Source organism: Pagrus pagrus, assembly GCF_965226575.1.
Source record: "Pagrus pagrus genome assembly, chromosome: 23".
Taxonomy (NCBI): Eukaryota; Metazoa; Chordata; class Actinopteri; order Spariformes; family Sparidae; genus Pagrus; species Pagrus pagrus.
The window spans coordinates 19,492,613-19,515,198 of NC_140205.1; the positions used below are offsets into that span (position 1 = coordinate 19,492,613).

Here is a 22,586-nt window from a genome sequence, read left to right on the forward strand (position 1 = left end):
TTACTTGCACAATATATCACATATCATATATCAATATATTACTTGCACATTATATGATGTCAATACAAAATATCCATAATTCTCCTCAGACTTTCAAGTAAGTCCATGATGCTTGATGCTCATTTTACAGTAAACTTGACATACTCTTGCGGTCTATATCAGTATCTTTAGCAACATAATGGAGCTTGTAGCTGTTCTGTGATATGGTTCATTCATATAATAAAGTGTATAAAATGAATAGTCATCCAGTTGCCGTAAAACGATCAGGGTATTTCCTGCAGGGTTCAATGTTTTCCAGACACATCAGTGTGTAAGATTCCCAGCATGGCAGACAGCCTGATGATGTGACAGCACCTTTGCCTCCGGAGTTGCCCACCTTCACGAGTCAGTGAACTCCGCCCACTCTCACTCACTATTTAAATCCACAATGTCAGCAGGCGCTCAGCTTCACACTGGAAAACTTGATCTTGACCAACAACACGTTTGGATTCATGGGAGAAGAAAAAAAACGCACTCACAACTAAAGACAGATCCTGAGCTGGAAATAGCAAGGAGGTAAGACTGCTCTTTACTTATGATATGAGTATTAATTAAATGGAATAGTTTACTAAAAGTATTTGCATAATGAGTGGAGGTTGCATTTTTGGACATTTTCAGAAAAAAAAAAGCATCTGGTGTTAAAAAGTAGAGGTTCATGAGCAGAGGAGAAACTACAGGGCATTTTAGTTCAGCCTGTTTAGTGAAAAGTGGTTCATTCATTGAAGAGTATTAATGAATGCAAGTGGAGTAAAGTCCTGAGGCACACGTCCACCGGCTCTTATCTGTTCCAGTGGCCGGTGAACAGCAGGTTGATTGATCATTTATTTCTTCTGCTTTCTCCAGAGCTTTCATCTCCACTGCCAAGTTTTGGATATACAATCCCAGCATCAACCTTTTTGGAGCATTCTCCTCTTCATCAGTATTTTTGTCTTCATTTTTTAATCCCACTCTTGGGATTTCAACTTCGCCCAGTCTGTGTGGTCGCCCCCTCCTTCCCAGAGAGGGTGCGAAGTAAAAGTTGGCCCGGAGATGCGGTCCCTTCTCCCGCTTACTGTGTATTGCATCAGCCTGGTTTCCCTCCAGCAGCTGCTGGCACTGCCGGCTGAGGATCGTCCCGACAGGAACAGGTAGGACGCGCTTCTTACTTTATTCAGCTTTAAGACCCGCTCCTGGCCTCTGATTGGCTGGATCGGATCCCTAAACATAACAGATAAACGCACCTGGAGCCGCCGTTCATTTCAACATTACCGCGCCGCTCTGCACTGAATGGCCACTCAGACCTGCTTGGTAGGGGCTTAAAGCTTAATGTTATATTTATTATTACATATGAATTAGCTACAATGACGTTATTAGATATTAAACGATGCGTTGAACATGTTTTTTTCTTGTGACAGTAGTCTTTAATATGAAAATACGTCAGTTGGCTACAAAGTTTTTGTTTTAAGCTAGCTGACATTTTCCTGGCTTCAACTTGATGACCTTTTCGTCGTTTGCCAGTGGTATGTGGCTTTGTTTAAACACGTTTTAATACTTTAGCATTCATACAACTCTCACTGTTTGCTCTAACTTATTGTTTGAGTTCAGTTTTTGTTGGCTTTTTTGAGTTACTCAACGCGGCTGGAGCAAGACCGAATAATTTAGCCAGTGTAACTTAAGCTATCACCGGGGTCACTGTGTGTAAAAGGGAAACTGCCATGTTGTTGTGTCGGTGAGATAAAAAGACTGCAAGGTCAAAGCCTCGGCCATGATAAAGTGAAATCACTTTATCTCTCCTTGAGAGCAGCCCTGCTGGAGACCAAGTCAGTGACAGTGTTAGGAATTGCTCGACTATATTTAAATTACCATTATGACTATTTAAAACAGACCCAACAAAACTAAAATCCATTTTTTTCACAAAACTCTTTAAGTGACTTAGCCTAAAATTTTTTGTATCAGTAGTAAGTTATCGTAGCTTTAATTTCAATGGTAGGATATCACTTTTTATAAAGTATAAAGTAGGCTAAAGTTAAAGTAACTGATCATGAGGTCATGCAGGTTATAGTGTGAAGTGGGAATTGAAGTGTGAACTTTCCACATTTTACAGCAGATCTATATGCCAAATCAGCTAATTGGCACCGCTGATGCATTTAATCCATATTCTGTGAACAATTCAACCACTTCAAACCTTTCACAAAATGATGATTCTCTCTTTTCTGCTTCTTCTTCTTCCTCCACTTCTCGATCCCAACAGCCATCACATGACTAACTGTTTATAGAGGTTTTGTTTGGTTTAATCTCATTCTGTACGGAAAACTGTTATTTCGGAGGTGGGAAAACCAGTTGGTATCCATGAATAGCCCGGCCAGAAATACCAGCATAGCTATTGTCATTGAGTGGCACCTGTAGTTTTCCACCCCTTAAGCCCTGCATCAAACATTAGGCAACAGCATAACAACCAGTTTGATTACTAACAGTTCAACACACATACTGTACTGTTTACTGATGATGAGTGAGGGAGGTCTGCCAGCGATGCAATATGAGAGAGGAGTTACACTGTTGAAGAGCAGTGAGGAATGTGGATGAGTTGGTGTGTGAACGCCCTCTTCTGGTAGAGTTTGGATCCACAGCTGCTGGCCCAGTGTCAGCCCTGGGAGGGAGGGGGACTCAGTGTTGGGATGTGCGGGTCTTGGACGAAGACAAGCATGAAGGCCTGCTCTGAGTCAGTCCTGTCTATGCATCACCTCTAAGTTGTGATTGAACAAAGAAAATTTTGGCTGACGAGGACTTTGCAGCTTATCCCATCTGACTGAGATATCAAGGATACTGCTGAGATATCACTGGTGGCGTTTGGGGACAGCTGTAGTATTGTAGCAGGAACATTAGCATTGTTAGCATCGATAAGAAAATTCCAAATTAATTAAAAATAATCTTACAGATCAATTTGAAAAAAAGTTCCACATTCAGTGATGGGCAGGTTGCTACAGTAAGGCAGGAATGAAGGGGGTTTGAAGAAACCACTTGACATCTAATACTGATAACGTGACAGTGTAAGAAGATCTGGGAGTGGAACTTTCCTCCAGGTGGCCATCTCTTGCATGTGTGTGTCAAAGTGTGTGTGTTCAAATGGTGAACACCTGCTGCAAAAACCTGGGAAGGAGCTCCTGTATCCCCTGTCTGTTTGTGTTACTCCCACACTACACCTGCCCATTACTATAATCCCCCATGAGTCCCATCATTGTTTGAAAGTGTCAGGGCCATTACCAGCATGGGTCACTTCTTTGTTTGTTTCTTGCTGCATGATGCTGCAGTTAATATTTGTTTTAGTATTTTGGCCACTACCTATCTACCCCTTTCCTTACACATTTTTAAGGGATACTTGAGAAAGGCAGGGCTCAAAATGACAGAAATTGTTATGTGAACTCCTTGACCTGCTTATCCTCATCAGTGTACTTGTTATTTTCCATAAAAGTTTTTTATGGACTTTTTAGTAGCATATGCCTGCTCACTCTGCTACTGTATGTTTTGGACTGTTGACTCCGGGGAGAGTGTCGACATGCTGACTCCCTTACACATGGACTGAGGACAGCTTCACCAAGAGTTACCTCAGCTAAACCCTGAGCAACCAAACACAATTGTGCTCCATGGTTCACCCATCCAAGTTAAAAGCAGCGTAGCTGGAGGTTGAACCGTGATTACAGTATTGTAACCACCAACCGCAGTTTGTAAGGTTATGTTTTTGTTTTTACCCGTGTCCGTTTGTTTGTTGGTTGGTTTGTCAGCAGGATTTCACAAAAATTACTGGAACAGATTTCCTCCAAACTTGAATGGAGGATGGGCCTCAGACAAGAATAGACCCTATTAACCTTTGGTGCGGATCCAGGAATATTTTCTAACTTTTCTTTAACATTGTGACATAAGGTGTTTTTCAACATTTTCGTTAATGTCTCGGGGAATAATGCATGCATTTTGATGAAAAAAAAGGGTATGGGCTCTACTGAGTGCCTTTCTGGTTGAGCATGTAACTCACGGAGGATGTGTAGGTGGGGCACAGTCTACACAAATGTCTCTTACTCCGACAGCGCAGCGAGAGGTTTCCTCCCCCGTCAGTTCTCCTGCTTCACAGTTCTCACTTTGCACATCTCTCATAAATGTCCTGTGTGCCTTTTATTAGGACAGTAAATTCTCTCTTTTGTCTTAACTAAATAGAGTACATCCTGTTCTGTTTCTGTCAGATACTGACCACATGATAATAACAGACATGACTTCTCCACATTCTCTCCTGTTGGATGCAGAGTGTGTCTGAGCTCAGATGTCATTCCTTCCCTGTTCTGTGGTGTCCATGTTGTCCCGATGTGTCCTGATAAGGACACAACCAAATTCCACATAGGCGCTGCAACAATGCCTGATGGGTGCTTTCTGAACAAGGAGAAATTGCATGTTCGTGGGATCACACGCAAGGCATACCCTTCATTGTCGTTTTACATAACGTCTTGTGGGCTTTTTTTTGTAAAGGAAAATAGCTGGGATCTGCAGCCAAGCAACGAGTTAAATATGGCTTTAGCAGGCGATGCCGCTTTACAATAAAGATTCCAGAAGTGGGAAGTGGCTTATTGCTTCGAGAGAGAGGATATGTAAAGCTGATTTGCGGTAAAGCTTTCGTTACTCTGCCTCTTATTCGTCTGGACCGCGGTACAATGACATGACAAGTCAGTCTGTGTGTATATGTTGTGGATGCAAGGTTGTTGGAACTTTTTCAAGGCCAAATAAAGTCATGTTTTTCCCCAAACAGCTTGTTAAATCATTAACCCACTCTTGTAAGCTTGGATTTGAACAGCATGGCGTTCGGACGTCCACTGTAGATACTCTTAACATAATATTTACCTGAGAAACAGACTGAATTCATCTCACATGGGGTGGCTTCCTGCCTTGTTGATGTTTGTCGAGCCACTCTGTGCATTCAGGATCCATCCTCTTGATTTGCTATCTATGTTCTGAAATGTTTACACCTTACGTAGGAACTCTCTCTTTAGCGAGTATAGATCAGAAATATACATCTCAGAGAAGCACTTTTATGCTCCCAGAATGATTGAAACCAGGATTGCCTCCACTGCAAATCATCTTAAGAGAGGCCTCTTCTCATATGTCTTCTGTAATTGGTTGCGTGTTGTAAACAGGAATTTTGGCTTGTGCTGCTCAGACATATATAAGTATGATATAAACAGTCATATGGCTCCGTGGGAGTCAATCTGACCAAACCCAGGCTGAAGTTGAGGAGGTTTGAGGAGAAGCTGCAACCAAGCAGGCAGAGAATTCCACTGTGGATTAATGGTTAAGACCTAAATTCCGCCCTCCATATCCTTAAAGAGCAGGTTTCCACTCCACAGAAAGCCACTGCGTTGAGGAGGCATGAATGCACATGTATACTGTATATATATATAAGAGGTAGTGGCTTATAGTCGGGGAGTGGATCAAAAGGCTTACGGGAAAACAAAGATGGCTTCTAAGAGGAGACGAAAACTGCTGTTTTTTGACGACGTGATTGCGATTGTTTTCTCTACTCGCATTGCAAAAATTCGTTTTTTGTAGCAACTGTATAGTTTTTTAACTCGGCATCCGCTCTCTCAGTGTCATTTACTGGGTGACAAAGTCCAGTTTTGCCTGTATTAAGTAAGTCACAACCCATTGAGGAGGTTATGAAAACAGAACTGCTCCCGATCAAGTAGACCAGTGTTTCATGTGACATAAATCACCTTTCCTTTATTTTTGTCCTGCTTCCTGCTAACAACAATCTCCCCACTGTTACCTACTGGGAGATTACCAATGAATGTGCCATATTTACTGCTGATTAAGGCTGCCCTGGGTAAGCTTCAGCCTGTAGTGTATCAGCAGCATGGTACCAGAGTTAGGGTTGAAGTTATTGTAAGGGCACATGTATCAGGGCTGGTCAACGCCTACCCAATTGGTGTATGACGATGTCCGCACTGAAACATTGTGATGGACAATGACATTTTACACATGGGGAGACTCTAGTTTTGATTCCTTGTCTTAGAGGCAGCAATGCTGTGAGGTTAAAACAAAAGAAAAACCAAACAAGGCAGCACAAAGGGATCAGCCTGGCCTTTTGTTGAACTGTAAAACCTTTGAAATCATCTTCAGTCAAAAGGAATTTTAGTTTAAAGCCCTTTAACCAAGACCACGCTAGGTGTTAAAAACCACAGTGGGCTGAACAATTAAAGACAAAGTAGCTTGGATATCTTTGATCGTCTGCCAATCATGGAGCTCTCTATTACCTTCGAGTCGTGGGATTAGGCTCTTAAGAGCCAAATTGGCTTGTCTTGTGAGATGAAATGTAAAAGAGTTCTCTACTGCAAGTCTTTTTAAGGAGGATGTAACTGGAGCTGCCTCTGGGCAGGCTGACTAAGGGTTAGGCTTTTCCCTCCATTACATATACTTCACATAGCTTTTAACATCAATTATGACATTTCAATTTGCCTGTAGAGAATTACTCAGATGGTAATTCTGTGATAATTCTTCAAATCAAACAAAACAGTATCAGACCTGAATTGAAATAAGCAAACCATTGCAAACACATTTAACCTTATATATTTATATGAACATTATCTACCAGCTGACACAGATGTCCTTACTAGCCACTTGGTTTCCAGCCAATTGGAGATTTAGATGCAGACATGCAAAGTCCAATCCTGTGTGAGGGTTGGAGGGTTTGTGTTTGATCGTATAAAAGTTGTTAGGTTGACCTGGCTAAAAACAAAATGCAGACCAGTTTCCCCGTCTGCTTGTTTAAGATGCTTAGTGAAGTGCACCACATTTAGGTACTCAGGTACTGGTAGGAAATCTTGTAAAGAATAAATTCAAAATCCACCCTTAATCAGTTTAAAAACAGTGAAAGCGCAATGCAGGTACTGTAAATATACATTTAGAGATACACAACATGTACATTATGTGGGTGGGCTATGAAGTGTTACATACAAACGTAACAAAAACAGAAATGTGGTGCAGGGCCACCACTGCTGCCACGTGACCCATGTGAACAGCTTTCCAGTGCAGTCAAAAGCAACATTCACTCTGCAGATCAGGTGGGTGTAACTTGGTGATGTGGCACCAAGGCACACCAAGTCTGTCTTGGAAATAGTGCTTGTCTCTGTCTGTGGCCTGGCATTATGCAGCTATTTATTCAGCCACTGCCACTGTTGGACAGCAGGTCTCCTACAAGCTACCAGTCTTGTCAGGAGTGAGCCGGCAGCTGAACCGGCTGAATAAACCAAAAGCTTCACATTTAACTGAGAAGTCCAACACCCACCATAGCACCATCTCACATCTCAACCTCACTATGAGTGTTCCCGGTGAAATAGCACAAGTCAGCATTTCACATTGGAATACATTTTATAAAATTAGATCAGCTGTGGCCACTGCCTCTGAAAACATTGGAAAAATGTTACCAAACCTGATGCGGTGGAAGATTTTTTTTCCCTTTGACTCAGAAAAGCAAATGGCAGATATATTTGCCCTGATGCTGTTTTTAAACCTCATTATATTTATATCCTATTCATCTCTGGCTGCCAGGGGTAACAGCTCTTTCCACTTCTCTACGACCTTCAGTGGTGGTCATGGGTCAACACTCAGGGACTTGAGTTGCACTGTGCTCTACAAACAGCGGGGACAGTTGAGTGAGGAGCTGCAGGTCAAGTTGTGAGAAGTGACTGTCTTTGACAAACAATGAACAGATGGCAAGCTGTTTGGTGCTGTGTTTGTTGAATGGCCTGTACCCGCTGGTCCACCGCACTGCAGTGCCTGAACATCTTAACAGGCCATTTAGTCTGATGTGCTTTCTCAGGAGCCTGCTTTTTGTGAGTGTATTTAATTCAACCAGGTTTTACATGAAACATCTCTGCATTTAAATGTCTAAAACAGTTGCGACAATGTAAGTAACATTATCCCAAATGTTTCTGACAATGTTCAAACCCAGAGCAATCTGTTATTTTACACAAGGTAACAGCATGTTCTGGTCGCCTGTCACTATAACTCCTGGGAGACAGGCAGAGAGTGAGCGACGAAGTTGGCGAACGTGACTAAATGTAACATGAATACAACTCTAAAACATTACCTCATCTGTGAACATGTCTGGCTGAGTCACGCAGATAGATTTTCATCAGCAATTGTGTTTGTTGAACATGATCCCACATCACTTAAGTCTTGTTTTGTTTGAATTCTTTGTTTTATTTCTCAGCTGAGATTTTAATGTTCACCCGTGGACCTCAGCACCACTCAGGCATGGCTGGCCAGGCTAAATCTCCCATAGCTACCAGTGAAATCCAGCTGGGCATTAAAATGCAGGGAGGTGCAGGTCTTGATTGTATAATGCAATAAGCAAGGCTGACTCAGAGCACATGTTGTTTGAGTCAACATGTGAGAAGCCATTAACTTTTATGTGGTGCATTAAGAGATGGGCATGGTGTCCACGTGGATGGATGTCAGTGCAGGGAGCCACGCTGTGTCCAGACAGCAGGCAAAAATGATTTGTTTATCAAAGCTGCTTTGTACAGCTAATCGGATTTCTTGTACCCTTACAACATTAGTTGTTATAGTAACAATGCTGGCAAGTGTTTGTGTGACTAAAGTGCTTCTTTTTTTTTCTAAAAACCTTTTCTATCCTTTTCTATTTTTTCTACTCATGGTTGCAGCAATAATTTAGACATAGACGTTTTTCTCTGATTTTACAGTTTAATTAGCAATGCTAGCTAAGAATGGCAATGTTGGTCAGTCAGTCCACACCTTTGGTCCAGACTGAACTGGAGGGATTGCCAATCCTTTCTGCCTATTTTGCTCTACACATGGACTGTTTATCTGCATTCAACCCAAGTCTGCGGCTGTGATTTGTCAATACTACTTTGACTACAACAGACTATGAATGGAAGCTAAATTGCTTGATATTTTAGTGAAATGACTCAATAACTATTGCAATTGTAATAACTTTGCTCATCACTCAACTTCAAGTCAAAATTGTAATTGGTCTTGAAACTTTGGTCGATGACCAAATGCCTGCAAAACAAATGCATTCCTATCAGCCTCAACTGTATGCAGTGTTTAGTGATTATTAGCACATGTTAGCATGCAAAAATGCATCAGATTGTAAACATTGTCATTATGAGCATGTTAGCATGCCGATGTTAGGATTTAGCTAAAAAACAATGTCATGCCTAAGTACCCAGCTGCTAACATGGCCACAGACTCTTCGCCTCATTCTGATGGTGTTTTAAAATTTAACCTATCTTGTTTGTCCAGGTGCCAGCATTCTCCTTCATTTTTAATCTTCAGTGGTGCATTTCTCATGTGCTTTAAATCCAAATAAATGATCAATACTCATGCAACTTCAGGATAGCTTTTCACCTGATTTGTCTTTCCTCCTCAGGTTGGACCTCCTCCACAAGTTTAATGACCAGAGAGGGGATAGAGCCTCAGTGTCAGGAAGCCAGACCCACATCACTGTCCCTTCTACAGTCCCCAGCCAATCCCCAAAATGGCTGCCTGGTTTTATGAGACACCAGCCAGCTTCAGGAGTGAGAACAGCCTTGGCAAGCCTGGCATGGGCACGACCTGCTGAGGCTTCACAGATCGAGAAGAGGGCGCTGAGAGCTCGTCGCCATGCCCACTCGGGATCACGAGGTGGTCACCACTACCCCCACCATGCCCAGCTGATGAGAGTGGGTTGCGTCTTGGGAACATGCCAAGTGCAGAACCTCAGCCACCGGCTCTATCAGCTCATTGGTCAGAGTGGCAGAGAAGACTCATCCCCCATCAACCCCAGAAGCCCCCATAGTTATGGATGAGTCAGTTTATACCCCCAAACCCCCACAGCAAGTCTATCTATATATTCATTTATTTATCTCTTTATGTGCTAGTGGTAGCTTTTGCATTAGAGTTGATGTAGTCCATTTGTTATCTATCTCAAAATGACAATTATACTCCTCTTAAAATGACTGTTGTGCTTCTCTTTGTACTCATTGATGGATTTGAAGATTCAAATCAGATTATGACTGATTTAATCGTCTTCAAAATCCCCCGTTTGAGTTCTCTATCCTGAGACCGATTTTTGAAGGACGTTCAAGTCTCGTCAAAGTCCTTTTGGTTCTCCCTCCTGAACGCCAAAAGAAGCCAAGAGGCCTCAGTTTGACATCCTAATCCTGTTAATGTACGAATGAAGGCTTGTCCTCAACACCATTCAATGGCCTGGCCCTGTCTGCCAACTGACCCCCCCCCTCCAGAGGTGGTTATCCCGTGGCTCATTGATCAAACACTTAAGCCCCTAATGTGGATTTCAACGTGCACTCAGAGCCGGAGTCCTGTCAAAACCAATGTATTCCCAAAGACCCCATAAACGACCCAATGAACCCTTTCACCTCTTTTTTGTTGCCCCCCTTTTTGTCAACTTTGAACTCCCAGGTCGTTTCACAACTGCATATATAATTTCAATACGAACATCCTCGGAGTATTCCACAAGCTTTCAATTGAACTGGGAATTCATCACACAGCAGGACTTTGTGTTTCAGGACCACAGTTTACATGTGAACCCCGCCACAGCATCTTGGGTTACACCAGAGTTTAAGAGCACTCTGGGTCAGGACTCAACCACATAAACTCCACGCTGAAAATGAAAAAGAAGAGGGTCAGCATCCAGTGACTTGGAAGGAACCTACACAGAAACTGACCTCCCAAAGGATCAGTTTCAATGTTGCATTATAGTGGCCAAGACAGTAGGTGGCAAAGTGAACCTTAGAGCCATGAATCACAGCTCCGGCACACCGCTGCTGGCATTTTCCCCACAGGAGGCCAAGTCTGAAATATTAGCCCTTTCACGTGATTCATAAGTTCCCCTTGCAAGTCAGGACTCTGGGTGACAGCAGTTTAATAAACCTGACCTAATCACTTCAGTCATATGTACCGCCTCAGCAGGGGAGGGGGGCCCTGAGCCTCCCATGGTCTGCACATTCAACACTAATAAAGTGCAAGGCATGTGGCATCTACACACATGCACAGATGTAATCTTGAGCTTGTTGATATTAAAAGGGTTGGTTTACCAAAAATTACAAAGAAAAACCCAACAATTTTCCCTTATTCCTGCGGCATATTTTAAAATAACTTTTTTATGCTTGTTCTGTGAGCACCACAGTCAAACTTCCATTCACCTCCCTTGTCTTGGGGTGGATGTAGAAATCTCAGACACATATCTTGGGCAAATAAAACCAAAAGTAACTTTGCTCAGGTAAACCAGAAAATGGGTCGGGTTCTTTTGCAATTTTGTTAAACCAACCCTTAAAGTGGTTGTGTGCCAGAAACGAAAAAATCGGCTTATATTGTTACTTAATAATCACACTTTATAGCAAAGGGTCAATCTAGTAAAGTTGAGTGGGTTTTGAGAAGTTTTGGAAATAGAGCTGCAATGATTAGTCAATTTCAAAGAAAATGAATTGCCAACTATTTAAACTTTTGATTAATTGTTGAAGCTATTTGCTGCTGGTTCCAGCTTCTAACATGTAAGGATTTGCTGCTTCTCTTTGTCATTTATGACAGTAAATGTCCCAAGTCTTTGGGTTAGAAGCAAATTTGGGAATTGTGACAATTTATAGACAATGGACACAGTTTAATTTTAATTCATTGTGAAAACAACCAGCAGATACATCGATAATGTAAATAATCTTTACCTGCAGCCCTATTTGGAAAACCCCTTTTCAATTAAGAAATTAGTACTTTCTTGGAGTGTTCTTGCTCCCTTGTTTTGGCGAATCATCTTCTGTGTTTAAGAAACACTAAAAGCTTATTTTTTTCTAACCCATACTTCACATGATTGGAGGTCGTAATGAGGCTCTAAATCCACTCGTAAAACTCCCAATCTGCTAATTAAATACCTGGGATAGAGTGGATAAGAGTAATTTCGGGGAAGAACGAATAACTAAAGGTCAACTGTTTTCTATAGGCAATGCTTGCCAACATGTCATAGCACAAACATGATTCTGTTGCCAGCAACAGCACCCTTGTTGTTCACATGTGGTATGTTAAAATGGGTTTAAGTTAGTCCCCAGATGACGACTAAAAGCTCAACTGTTACATTGCGGGTTTTCTAATGAGAGACCACAGTGACCAAAATGTTAGGTGTAAGAGTGCCCAATTTCAAATATGTACTCGAAGCTTAGCAGCAAATCAAAAATACATGCCCCGATGTTTCCCTCTCTCTAAATACGTCCGTCTCTGAAATGGTGGGCGGATGATGGACTGAGAATAACTGAGGTCAAGTCCTACTCAACAAGCATGCTAAAATTTAACAGGTCTTAAACTCAAAAAAATGCAACCGTTGCTATAAAACAGAATTATATTACATATTATTTACATACTTCAACACTTCTATTTCAAGACTTTACTATATGGTAGCCTGATCTCAGCTTGCAGAGAGTGGGTGTGTGTGATAGTAGGAATACAGGCAAGACTGACCTACTTTCTGCTTTATGTGCACATCTTTTAGATGAATTGTACAACCAGAGTACAGAGTGTTTTAGCCTTTCTTATATTGCATATCATTTTACAAATATGAAAGTTTGGTATTCCTAAGAGCCTGACAGTTTATTTTCACCAAATACCTGGCAATACTTGACAAATCAAATGACTTTACAGTATGTGATCTGCATCATATAATAATGTTTTCTTTCAAATCTCAGTCTGTGTCTTCTGATTTTAGTTTGTGTCTCTTCTTTCTAATCAGCAGTTTCTTTTTATATTCAGTCTCTCAGCCCCATCCTGGCTCTCTTCTCTCTTCTGTCTGTAATCATGGGGGCCTGGAGGTCAAAGGGTAATAATCAGTGGTTCTTTAGTCTTGAATCTAATCTGTTCAAAGGCTTGCTGAGGTGAAACATGCCATTCTCTCTGCTGTAATGGAGCTAATCAGTGTCTCGTGACGGATCATTAAAAGGCTTTTCAAACGCTCTGAAACCCGGGTGGATCTCTCTGCTTTTTAAAATGTACTATGTCACTCACACACGCACGATGTTTGTGCATGTGTGTTTGAGCTGCTGTGCGTAGCCTATCAGGACACTTATCTCCTGTGTTTGATCTGTGTTCCGGACCATTGTGCTCCCACTATTTTTTTTTTTGCCCAGTTTGTTTTTGTGACGTCAAGACGTGGCGTCATGTCAAGTTCTGTGAGCAAACTGCGCACGACCGCTAATACCTCCCCATAGAAACATCCAGAGCTTTCATGGCATTCTGTTGCAAAGAGGAATGAGAGCAGAGTTAACGTATGAAATGTTCCTGTTAGTTTTGTACGATAGAGTGGATGCAGGTAGATCTCATTAGGTTTATTTATGCTGATTTTTCCATTTGAAAGTCACATGATCTCCTTTAGGGTCACAGGAAAGCACTTTAACACAAACACACGTGTTGATAGTTTCATGAATTTCACTCATTATGATGAACTTGTGAAAATTAGATGAGGTTTGTCTTTTTAAATGTTGCATTTGAGATTGTCCTTGAAGATGTCAGTGCACTCCATGTGGCGTCAGGATGACTGTGAACGTCGTGTGCACCTGTGAATAAATATATATATATTTAGCCAAACTATTTAAAGAAAGTTATGTATTTAAGTTATCTTTGTATGTTAATATCTGTATGTCACCAAAGACTATTTATCTCATCTTTTCCACTGTTCCTTCCTCGTGACCTTACGGTCAGAAAGGAAGTCTAAACTGTAGATTAAATGTTACTGTTTGATAATGTCATTCGCTCTGTAAAATAAAGAACTATACTGTAGTGTGACTGAGTATGGAGTATGATTTTATAGTGTGTATGTGTGTACATCTCTTAAGGACATAAAGACGTGCATGACAGAAGCACGAGGCTTTCTAATTGGTTCCACCGTCCTTCATGTAACTGTGCCCTTGAGCAAACTATTCTGACCCAAATATCCCACGAAGAAGTCAATCATTACATGACAGAACTCACAAATCTAATGAAGGGCAGAGGACAATGAATGAAACATTGAGAAACATAATGAGGGCATGACAGCAGCCACGTTAGCAGTAAAGGTCTCATGACTGGGCAGAGTTAATGAATGACAGTGGGTTCGATCAGCAGCAGACAAGCTATTGGTTCATTTCTCTTCCAGTGAAGGAGAGGAGAGGGATCTAAACCAATAGCTAATTGAATTTTGAACATGCGTCTCGGTGGCAAAGATGCTGTGGAAGTGGGAGGTTGAGTTAATTATTTGAACCCAAATGTTCCACTCGTTCCACTTTAAGTTTACCTTAAGTGGCTGTAACGTCACAGCAGCTGACTCATTTTTTCCACTCTACATCATTACGTAACGGATGTGCTTGTTCCGGGACTTCTGATTAACCACAGACGAGTGTCAAATGTAATGACAAACCAAAATAAACTGTTAGTAAGGTGTTGTTCCACCACGAGCCTCCAGAATAGTGTCAATGCATCGCTTGAGCTGTGGAGGGAAGAACATAATTCATTTCACCATTCAGTAGGGTCCTGTGCCCTGTATAGAATCACTTCCATTTGTATTATATATATACTCATATATACCTGTTTTTCCTTTAACATACCTCCCATCTGTACATGTTACACTAAATGAATGAATAATGAATCTAAGACTCTTTTGGTTGGCTAATTTACAGATGACATTCTCACCCTCTGGATTTTCACTACTTGTCATTTTAGTTGCTGCTCAATCAGGAAATGGTGAAATTAAACAGATTTTTCAGATTCCCTAAGTTTATATGACTTGCAACCTGATAAACAGCAGTACGACATTCAAGCTTCCCACCCTGAGCGTGACTACAGAAGAAAATGGCCCCCATGCGGTCTATTGCATCAAATGAAACATTCTAGATAAGCTGTGTGCCATTTTCCCTGAAATTCAGCCTCACATATGGTGAAACTTGCCTGAAATTAAAAAATAAAATCCTGTGGGTTTCACTTTGTATCATGAGGTTGTTGAAGACATTAAATCTCCAAACTGCCATGATGTTTTGGCTCAGTATGTTTGAAGCTTGCATGTAAAGCATCCGAGCGAGGATACATTCTATCACTGTGAATGCTCCATGTGTTACTGCTGCTAAAACAAAACAAAAGATATTTGCCAAATGTTGTGTGGGGAGGACCAACTGGAGTAAAGCCGCTGCTCATCTACTCAGAGCCAGTCAGCTCTGGAGGAGAGAGGCGGGTGTAGAGCCAGACCTTCTGGAGGAATAAACACCTGTAGCCACTTTGATATCTACTCTGATCTGGAGCCGTTACCGACGGGAGGCGAGCTAAGAGACTAGACTAGTAAGCCTTTAAACAACTACCAGGACGCCTTTTACCAATGCAATAAGCTTAAAGGGACAATCTACTGATTACTGATCAGTAGTTTATCTTCGTTTTATCTGAAAGTAAATGTTGCCACTTGCACCCTCAAGATGGTTTTATAAGGCCCTTCTCAAGTTCTTAAAACCTCCCTGTTTATATTTCACCCTGCTGCCTTTCTGTTATCACTTTGCTCTTACGTTTAATCGTTATGTAAATAACAAATAACAAAAAGTCCACCAGCATGAATTATGTCATGTTGTCCCGCCTGCAGCTGATGTATGTCAGCCTACAGAAACTGTGTCACATACCAGTGGACAACCTCTACCTACATCTACAATTTTGGCTTTTGGTTGACTTTGGTAGTCTTCGAGTCACATAAATTCATCAAGACTGACATCAACAAAATAACTAACATTCTCCAACAGGGTAAAAAAAAAGAATACAGTAGCAGATAAATCATCTTGAGGATGAAAACACATTGTGTCTACACTAAAACCACTAACTGAAGTGTTGGTCAGGTCGAGTGACTGGAGATAGTTGACATACAGCTTAGTGGAAACTCGCAGCAAGCCAGATCTGGTTCATGTTGCTGAATGGAAAAAAAGAGAGCAACATTTTATACACAGTGGATCTGCACTAACTTACAGGCAGTAAAATGTGCCACAGCATTGAGTGGAATGCAGTCCATGTACACAGAATATACTCAGTGTAAATCAGAGACATACAGAGAGGGAAAGTAGCACATGCTCTGTGGACACTTCTCTACATGGCTAATGCAAGTTGGGAGGTCTTTATCTTTCAGAGCAGTCTGAATCCTTCTTAGCAAGGATTCAGTGAGGCTCTGGACAGTTTCCATAGAGGTCTTGATACATGCTGTCTCAACAGCTCCAAGAGATTTTTCGGGCAGATGGATGCTGTAAAAATGCATTCGGGGAGAGAAGATGGAAAAGTCCAAATTTCAGTCTCCTCTCAGCTCTGGCTCTGTACTCACCAACTCCTGAGAAACATATTTGGGTCTTAGACAACTAGATGCCAATGTTCTTCAGATGGCTTTGTCATTTGGAGCCGGCCAGTAGGTTTATGCTGGAAACAGCTGTCTACTGCAACTGGAAATGAGAGTTGATGAGATTGTAATTTGTCTGCCATACAAGCAAGACAATAAGGAGAAAGAGACTTTAAGAAGAACCTGAGAGTTTGAGTGTTGGGTGAAAATTAATCTTGATGCTTGGAGGACTCAATGGAAACCACATGATGTCAGTGTGTTTGTCTTCCATTGCATCATGGCAGATCTATTTATCCTCTCTTTCCTAAAAAGGCTAATTGGTCATGAGTTCATGACTATTATTTATTAATATAAAGGATAACCACACTGCAGATTTTACACGAGACACTGTCCATTCATGAGTTTGATAAACAGACAGAAGGCAGATACTGTCCTCACCTCACGCACCTGTCCACAGAGGCCTCCGGATTCACACTGACCCCCTTTCACTGTCATAACATTTACATTCCAGCACACGACACGGCTCAGGCCCGCCTTTAAGTAACTAACACACTGATACACTCGATCTCAAACACACACACCTAGGCACGTAGTTTGCACTGAAATACCTGTGAAGCTCGAATGCACGTGTAGATATATTTGACAGTGTTGGAATGCAGGTGATATTCATATTTCAAGAACTGAAGTGAAACATTAGATAGCTTTGTCAGCCACGCCAAGTATGCACCGACATCATAGACATCATGTCGAAACTGACAACTGAGGAAGTGTGGAAGACAAAGCTAGGCTGCTAGTTTCCCTAGCTTCTAACCTCTGCAACCAACTCGATCTCTGCGCTAAAGATAAGATTGTTTCTTGCAAAGGTAAATGATAAAATTGTTTTTATCTCGAATTAGAGATATCTATGCAAAACATCATCATTCATCACCTGTTGATCCTTACTTTGCTTTATGTATTCATGTCCTTAATACCACAGTGCAGGAATACTCCATCAAAATGGTACTAAAGTGAAAGTGCAGACTTATTGCCAACAAAATGTAATGAAATTATCAAAAGTGAAACTTCTCATTATGTAGAATGGTCTTTGTTAGCTATATTATATTATTGGATGATTATTATTTACACATTAATATGTAAGTGGTGCTTTGTTGTAGTTGTTTAAGGTGGAGCTTTAAATATTTCATGGTTTAATTCATGACCAGAAATTTGGCTTTGTCCATTTTTAAGTACTTTTAACTAAAATAGACAAGAAGTCCTTAAAGTGGGCGGAAAATTGAATTTTTTTTAATAAAACAAAATATTTTATATATTTCTTAAATAGAAAAATACATTAGAGATTTTTGTATATGAGCAAACTCAGAGTATGTGAAATGATCAAAAGCTCCACAGCAGCTACTAAACAGACCTATTAATGAGATTGTTCTGTCAACAAAAGTGTGTTATTTCAAGATATATTTTAATGAAATATTCAAATAATGATCAAGGGACATTTTTTCAGTTCATTCACCAGTTTTCATTTTATTTTGTCAAGTATGATCTTCTGTACATTTTAAAAACAATAAAAAGCTTAAGCTAACGTCATTCAAATTGCCACTTTTTTTGTTTTTTTTACTTGACAATGATTTGAAGTTTGTTGTACCGTATACAGTATATCATAGTTGCTCTTAAACATGTACCATATTTACAAAATCACTTTGTTGTGAGACCAAAAGCTATTTCCGAGAAATCTGTGAGGTGCTATTGTGAATTCAACAGCGCATGCTGTTGTCATGGTTTGTCAGCAGTACAATGTGTGACCTCTACATTTGTCATATCAGCTGGCCAGCCTGGATAAGAAGTTTAATGTGCAGCTACCAGTGAATAGTTTGATTATGATTGCAGTCAGTCAGCTACAGTATGGTTTGATACGTTGTCTGCACACAAATATCAGTGACTTCCCCAGTGTGGATATACAGAACCGTATGCATACTGGTTATCTGTCAGCAGACAACCGTTTGGGCTGTAACACTAAGATAACAAAGAACTAGATGGATAACTACAGATTGGTTTCAAGGCTTTTGGGTTCATGGATGTATAATAAGCTAGATATGGAGCCTCTGCTCAGACTTTTCCCCATAGAGTACCAAACGTTTATGACTTTTTGATGCTTGAATGTTTTATGTTTGTAAAACTTTGAAAAGAGCAGTTACAAAAATGATAGTGAAACAATTGTGGCTGTAATCCCATTCTGGTCTAGTTCTGCTACTGTGCATGTAGAAATCTCTCTATTCTGCAGTGGATGTATCAACATCAGTGGGAGTGAAACCAAAACTGTGGCTGTTTACATTAACAAATGCTGCTATCTGACACCATTGTGGTAGTTTGGGAAATATATCTGCATGACGGCTCTTTGTCTGCCCTTTACCATTTATCTGCTGAATACAGTAATGAGTTTGGAACCCGAAAGGTTACATTGCCAGTGGCTGTTTTTTTTCCTCACCTACAGTGGTTGGTTCACCTAAATTACAAAAATATATTTTCTCACTTACCTGTAATGGGATCTAGCAAAACAGAACATGTTATTTGTCCAGATTGGAGATGTTGATCTCAGACATCCTCCACCCCTGTACAATGGAGGTGAATTGAATTTCATTTAAGGGCTCACAGTGTACGTACATGTTATTGTAATTAATACGTGTCCTTTTTATACAGTGAGCGTTTTGTATAATTGAATGAAAAAATACTGAATTAAATTTTACTGCTGCATTCATTTTCACCTGTAAAAAGGTCAGCCAATCACACGCCAGCAGCTTCATGGCAATGTAGGCTACAGTAACAACAATGGTGGATCAGCTTATTATTTATGTCCAGCAACAGCAACAGCCAGCACTCTAGCTCACCTCTCCAGGATGTATTGAAACTGTCTCAGTCTCACCTAGCCCTTTCATGGCATGAAACTTCATTAAAATAATGGAGGTGAAAGGTCGGCATGTTAACTAGCTAATACATTTACTTGCTTTCATAAAGAGTTATGAAGAGTGGTATAAAAAAAATCATACCACACTTATGTCTGTGTGTTAGGCTAAGCACAGCTAGAACCAGGGGGTGCTTTAACAGCACGTTGTTTCTACATTTCTGTTTGTTGCCTACCAAATAAAGGAATGTGATACAATGTGTAAATTAATGGTAGGCTTCTTTTTTCACTTAGAGCCAGGCTAGCTTTTTCTTCCGCTTCCATTCTTTATGCTGAGCTAGGTTTATTACCTTCAAGCTAACTTCAGCTCTGGTGAGTTGAGTTAGCTAGAGCTAGCTCGTCCACAAAACAGGCACTCAACAGTTGACAGGAGGACTATTTCGTAGCATTTCGGTAGAAACAGCATGGCAATATGAGGCTTGAATTTACTTTCTTTGTTCCAAATAAAGGAGTAGGTCTGTGATGACACCAGGGGACAGGCAGGATTACAAACAAAAAGCCAGCTTTTAATAACAAGACGAAATTCAAAAACCATAGATTTTAGATTCCATGTTTTTTAATAACAAGCCAACATCCAAAAAACATAGAATTCAAAATACAGGAAGTGCAAAAATACCAAAATACAAAGAAGCTTAAACAAGTACAAGTACAAATCAAAAGGGCAGTACAAACTAGAAAAAGGGCGGGAAATCACACAAAGGGGGGAAATGAAAAGCGAAACATGACACATGAGGGCCGAACTTCAAAATAAAACAGGAAATATCAGAACCACAAACTCAAACTATGACAAGGTCAGCATTTTGGGGGAAAAAATACATAAAGTATACTGTATCTGTAATATGAATATAATTTAGAATTGCTGGTTGGTGGATTTCTTTAAAAAATTTGGATCAAGCCAGGCTAGTGTTTCTTTATGTTTCCAGTCTATGTTAAGTTAAAGGGGCAATTTGTTGTTTAGTGTTGAAGTTATGTCAATGGCATTTGTGTCTACTGAAGTTAGCTTGGTAACCAGCTAGCGCCGGCGCACCCTATCTCTGCCATGTCTTCTCATCCTTGGAGTTATAGTCCTGGTCAGAACTGCTGTAAATCACCTCTGCACTGTCTTCAAACTGTCCTCTTTCGGCGTCAGAGGCTGTGTTCAGTCCCAGTCTGGTGTCTGGCTGCATACAGTAGGAGCTGGCTGAGCCCGGTCAGCTGAGCTCCATTGACCGAGCTGAGCACTCCCCCATCATCAGTTCGCAGTGTGTGCGGACTACCTCAGTTAATTGGGCCACTTAGCTTCATTGCTAACTGAGCTGCTTGCTAACAGCAGCTGGTCACTCCAGCCAAAGATAGCCGCAACAAAGAGTATAGTGAGTGCAGGTAGGGGTTATGCTGCCCCCTATAGTTCTGGAGCTACCTTTGAATCCTGGCCATTTCTTGCAAATTACACCTTTAAGCTAAGATATGCTAAACTAATCTCCAACTAGCTCTAGCGTAATATCTAGCATGCAGACATGAGAGGTTTATCCTCTTGGTAGGACAGTGAATAAGTGTAATTCCCAAAATGTCAAACAAGTTCATTAAGATTTGCTTTCATTTAAAATATTATATATTTATTATATATTTTCTGCTTCCTGATTTTGTGTACTTGGTTTACTACAACAACTCGACAAATGAAATGTGAGTAGCAGTAGCCAAACAATACTCTCCAATGTAATTTAATAATTTTAGTTTACTTGGAATCGAAAGTGTTCTGCCCATTGGCCAAGTTGAATGTTGCTTTCTGCATTCAATTGTTTAGTAATCTGGTGTTTTTCTGGGACAAGAATATGGCAGTGATTCACTGACTTGAGCAAGAACCTGTTACTGTATCTAAGCAGAGGAGCCAGGGCAGGGATTTAAAAAGAGAATGAGGTTAGTGTCTTTGGGAAACCGCAGTGCAATTATACTGATCCATGCAAAGCCTCACACACCTACATTGTACGTCAGATTCAAAACTTCAAATAACAGAAAGTGCTGCATCTAGAGGCAGTGAAAAAGTACAACCAGACAGCAACACACACATTTTCCTGTCAGTTTCAATTATTTTGAATGTATACAGAGAGAGAACAGAATGTGCTAGTCAGATGCACGCTCTAAGCTTTTGGTGAAGCATCATTTGCCTCCAGTGATCACTGTTTTAAACTTGCATATGTAGGTGGATGCAAGCCACAGATCCCCGCTGAGGGAACATTTGAGACAGCTCATGTTAGAAAAAACTAGACATGACACTGCAAACACATGTTCTGTCAAACACAGTCAGCATGTTCTGAGAGGATGGGGGAGGTCACTGCCTGCCTCACATCTCTGCAGCTGTACAGTGATTGACTGTAATAGCATGGTGTAAATTTAGACATTCTGTAGGTTCACAGGTTTTCAGGGTCAGAGGGATCACAGCATTCTAAGGTTGTGTATTACAGGCTGCCATCATAGCTTTATTACATAACACATAATAGGGAAGCTATGAGAGAATGTATACTAAAGGGGGAAAGACAAGAGAATATGTGGAAGACCATCAAGTATGTAAAGCAACAATCACTTAGATTTTCTTATTGTTGGCATATTCCATAAAAAGTCCAAACTGAGAATTTAGCAAAACTGTTTGACTTTCCAACCCTGGTTCTGACACCCATCAGTTCCTTCTCAGGACATAAATCTTTAAAGATGGGTCAAGAATATAAAGTTTCAGTTTTGACGCTGATAAACATACTGAGGACATTGTTATGCATACACCAACTTTAGCATTCCAGCGGCTTAGCAAAGTGAAGATTGCATAACATTCAAATTACTGTTTATCCCACTCACACCATGGAACTAGTTTACCAGTATCACACCATGGTTACTAATCAATATAGTCATTATTAATGTATACCGAAAAAACAATTATGCAGCTTGTGCATTGATTGGCCAGTCAGTACGTCATTCTACACAGAGATACTGTATATTATTATTATTATTATTGTCCAAACAAAGGGACATGATAAAGACAGTAATACCCACAGACATACACTTAAGAACTTCCTCTGGCAAGGGCTAGAATACATTGTAAGGCTATTCTACTCCCTCAGAGCTTGTTCCTGCTGAAGCAGATTACAAAATTCACATCATGTCTCAAGCACATAAAAGGTCTCCAGATATCATCACAAACATGTTGCTTACATCTGACAATGTATGTTATTTTTACCATTGACATGTTTGACGCCATTTCTTTAATCCACATTACGATTC

At 40.6% G+C, this 22,586-nt stretch overlaps 1 protein-coding gene across 1 annotated transcript; it reads left to right on the top strand.

Moving 5' to 3' along the window:
* Window positions 1–463: 463 nt before the first annotated feature.
* Window positions 464–13,833, top strand: adm2a (adrenomedullin 2a). Its single transcript, XM_084345178.1, has 3 exons — window positions 464–555; window positions 883–1,166; window positions 9,449–13,833. The coding sequence occupies exons 2-3, from the start codon at window positions 1,069–1,071 to the stop codon at window positions 9,864–9,866; spliced, it is 516 nt and encodes a 171-aa protein (XP_084201304.1). The 5' UTR covers window positions 464–555; window positions 883–1,068; the 3' UTR covers window positions 9,867–13,833.
* Window positions 13,834–22,586: the final 8,753 nt, after the last annotated feature.

Excerpts from the sequence above, each read along its gene's own strand:
- adm2a (XM_084345178.1), top strand. The coding sequence starts at position 1,069 with ATGCGGTCCCTTCTCCCGCTTACTGTGTATTGCATCAGCCTGGTTTCC. Across the intron at positions 1,167-9,448 it reads GATCGTCCCGACAGGAACAG|GTTGGACCTCCTCCACAAGT; the intron begins GTAGGACGCGCT and ends TTTCCTCCTCAG.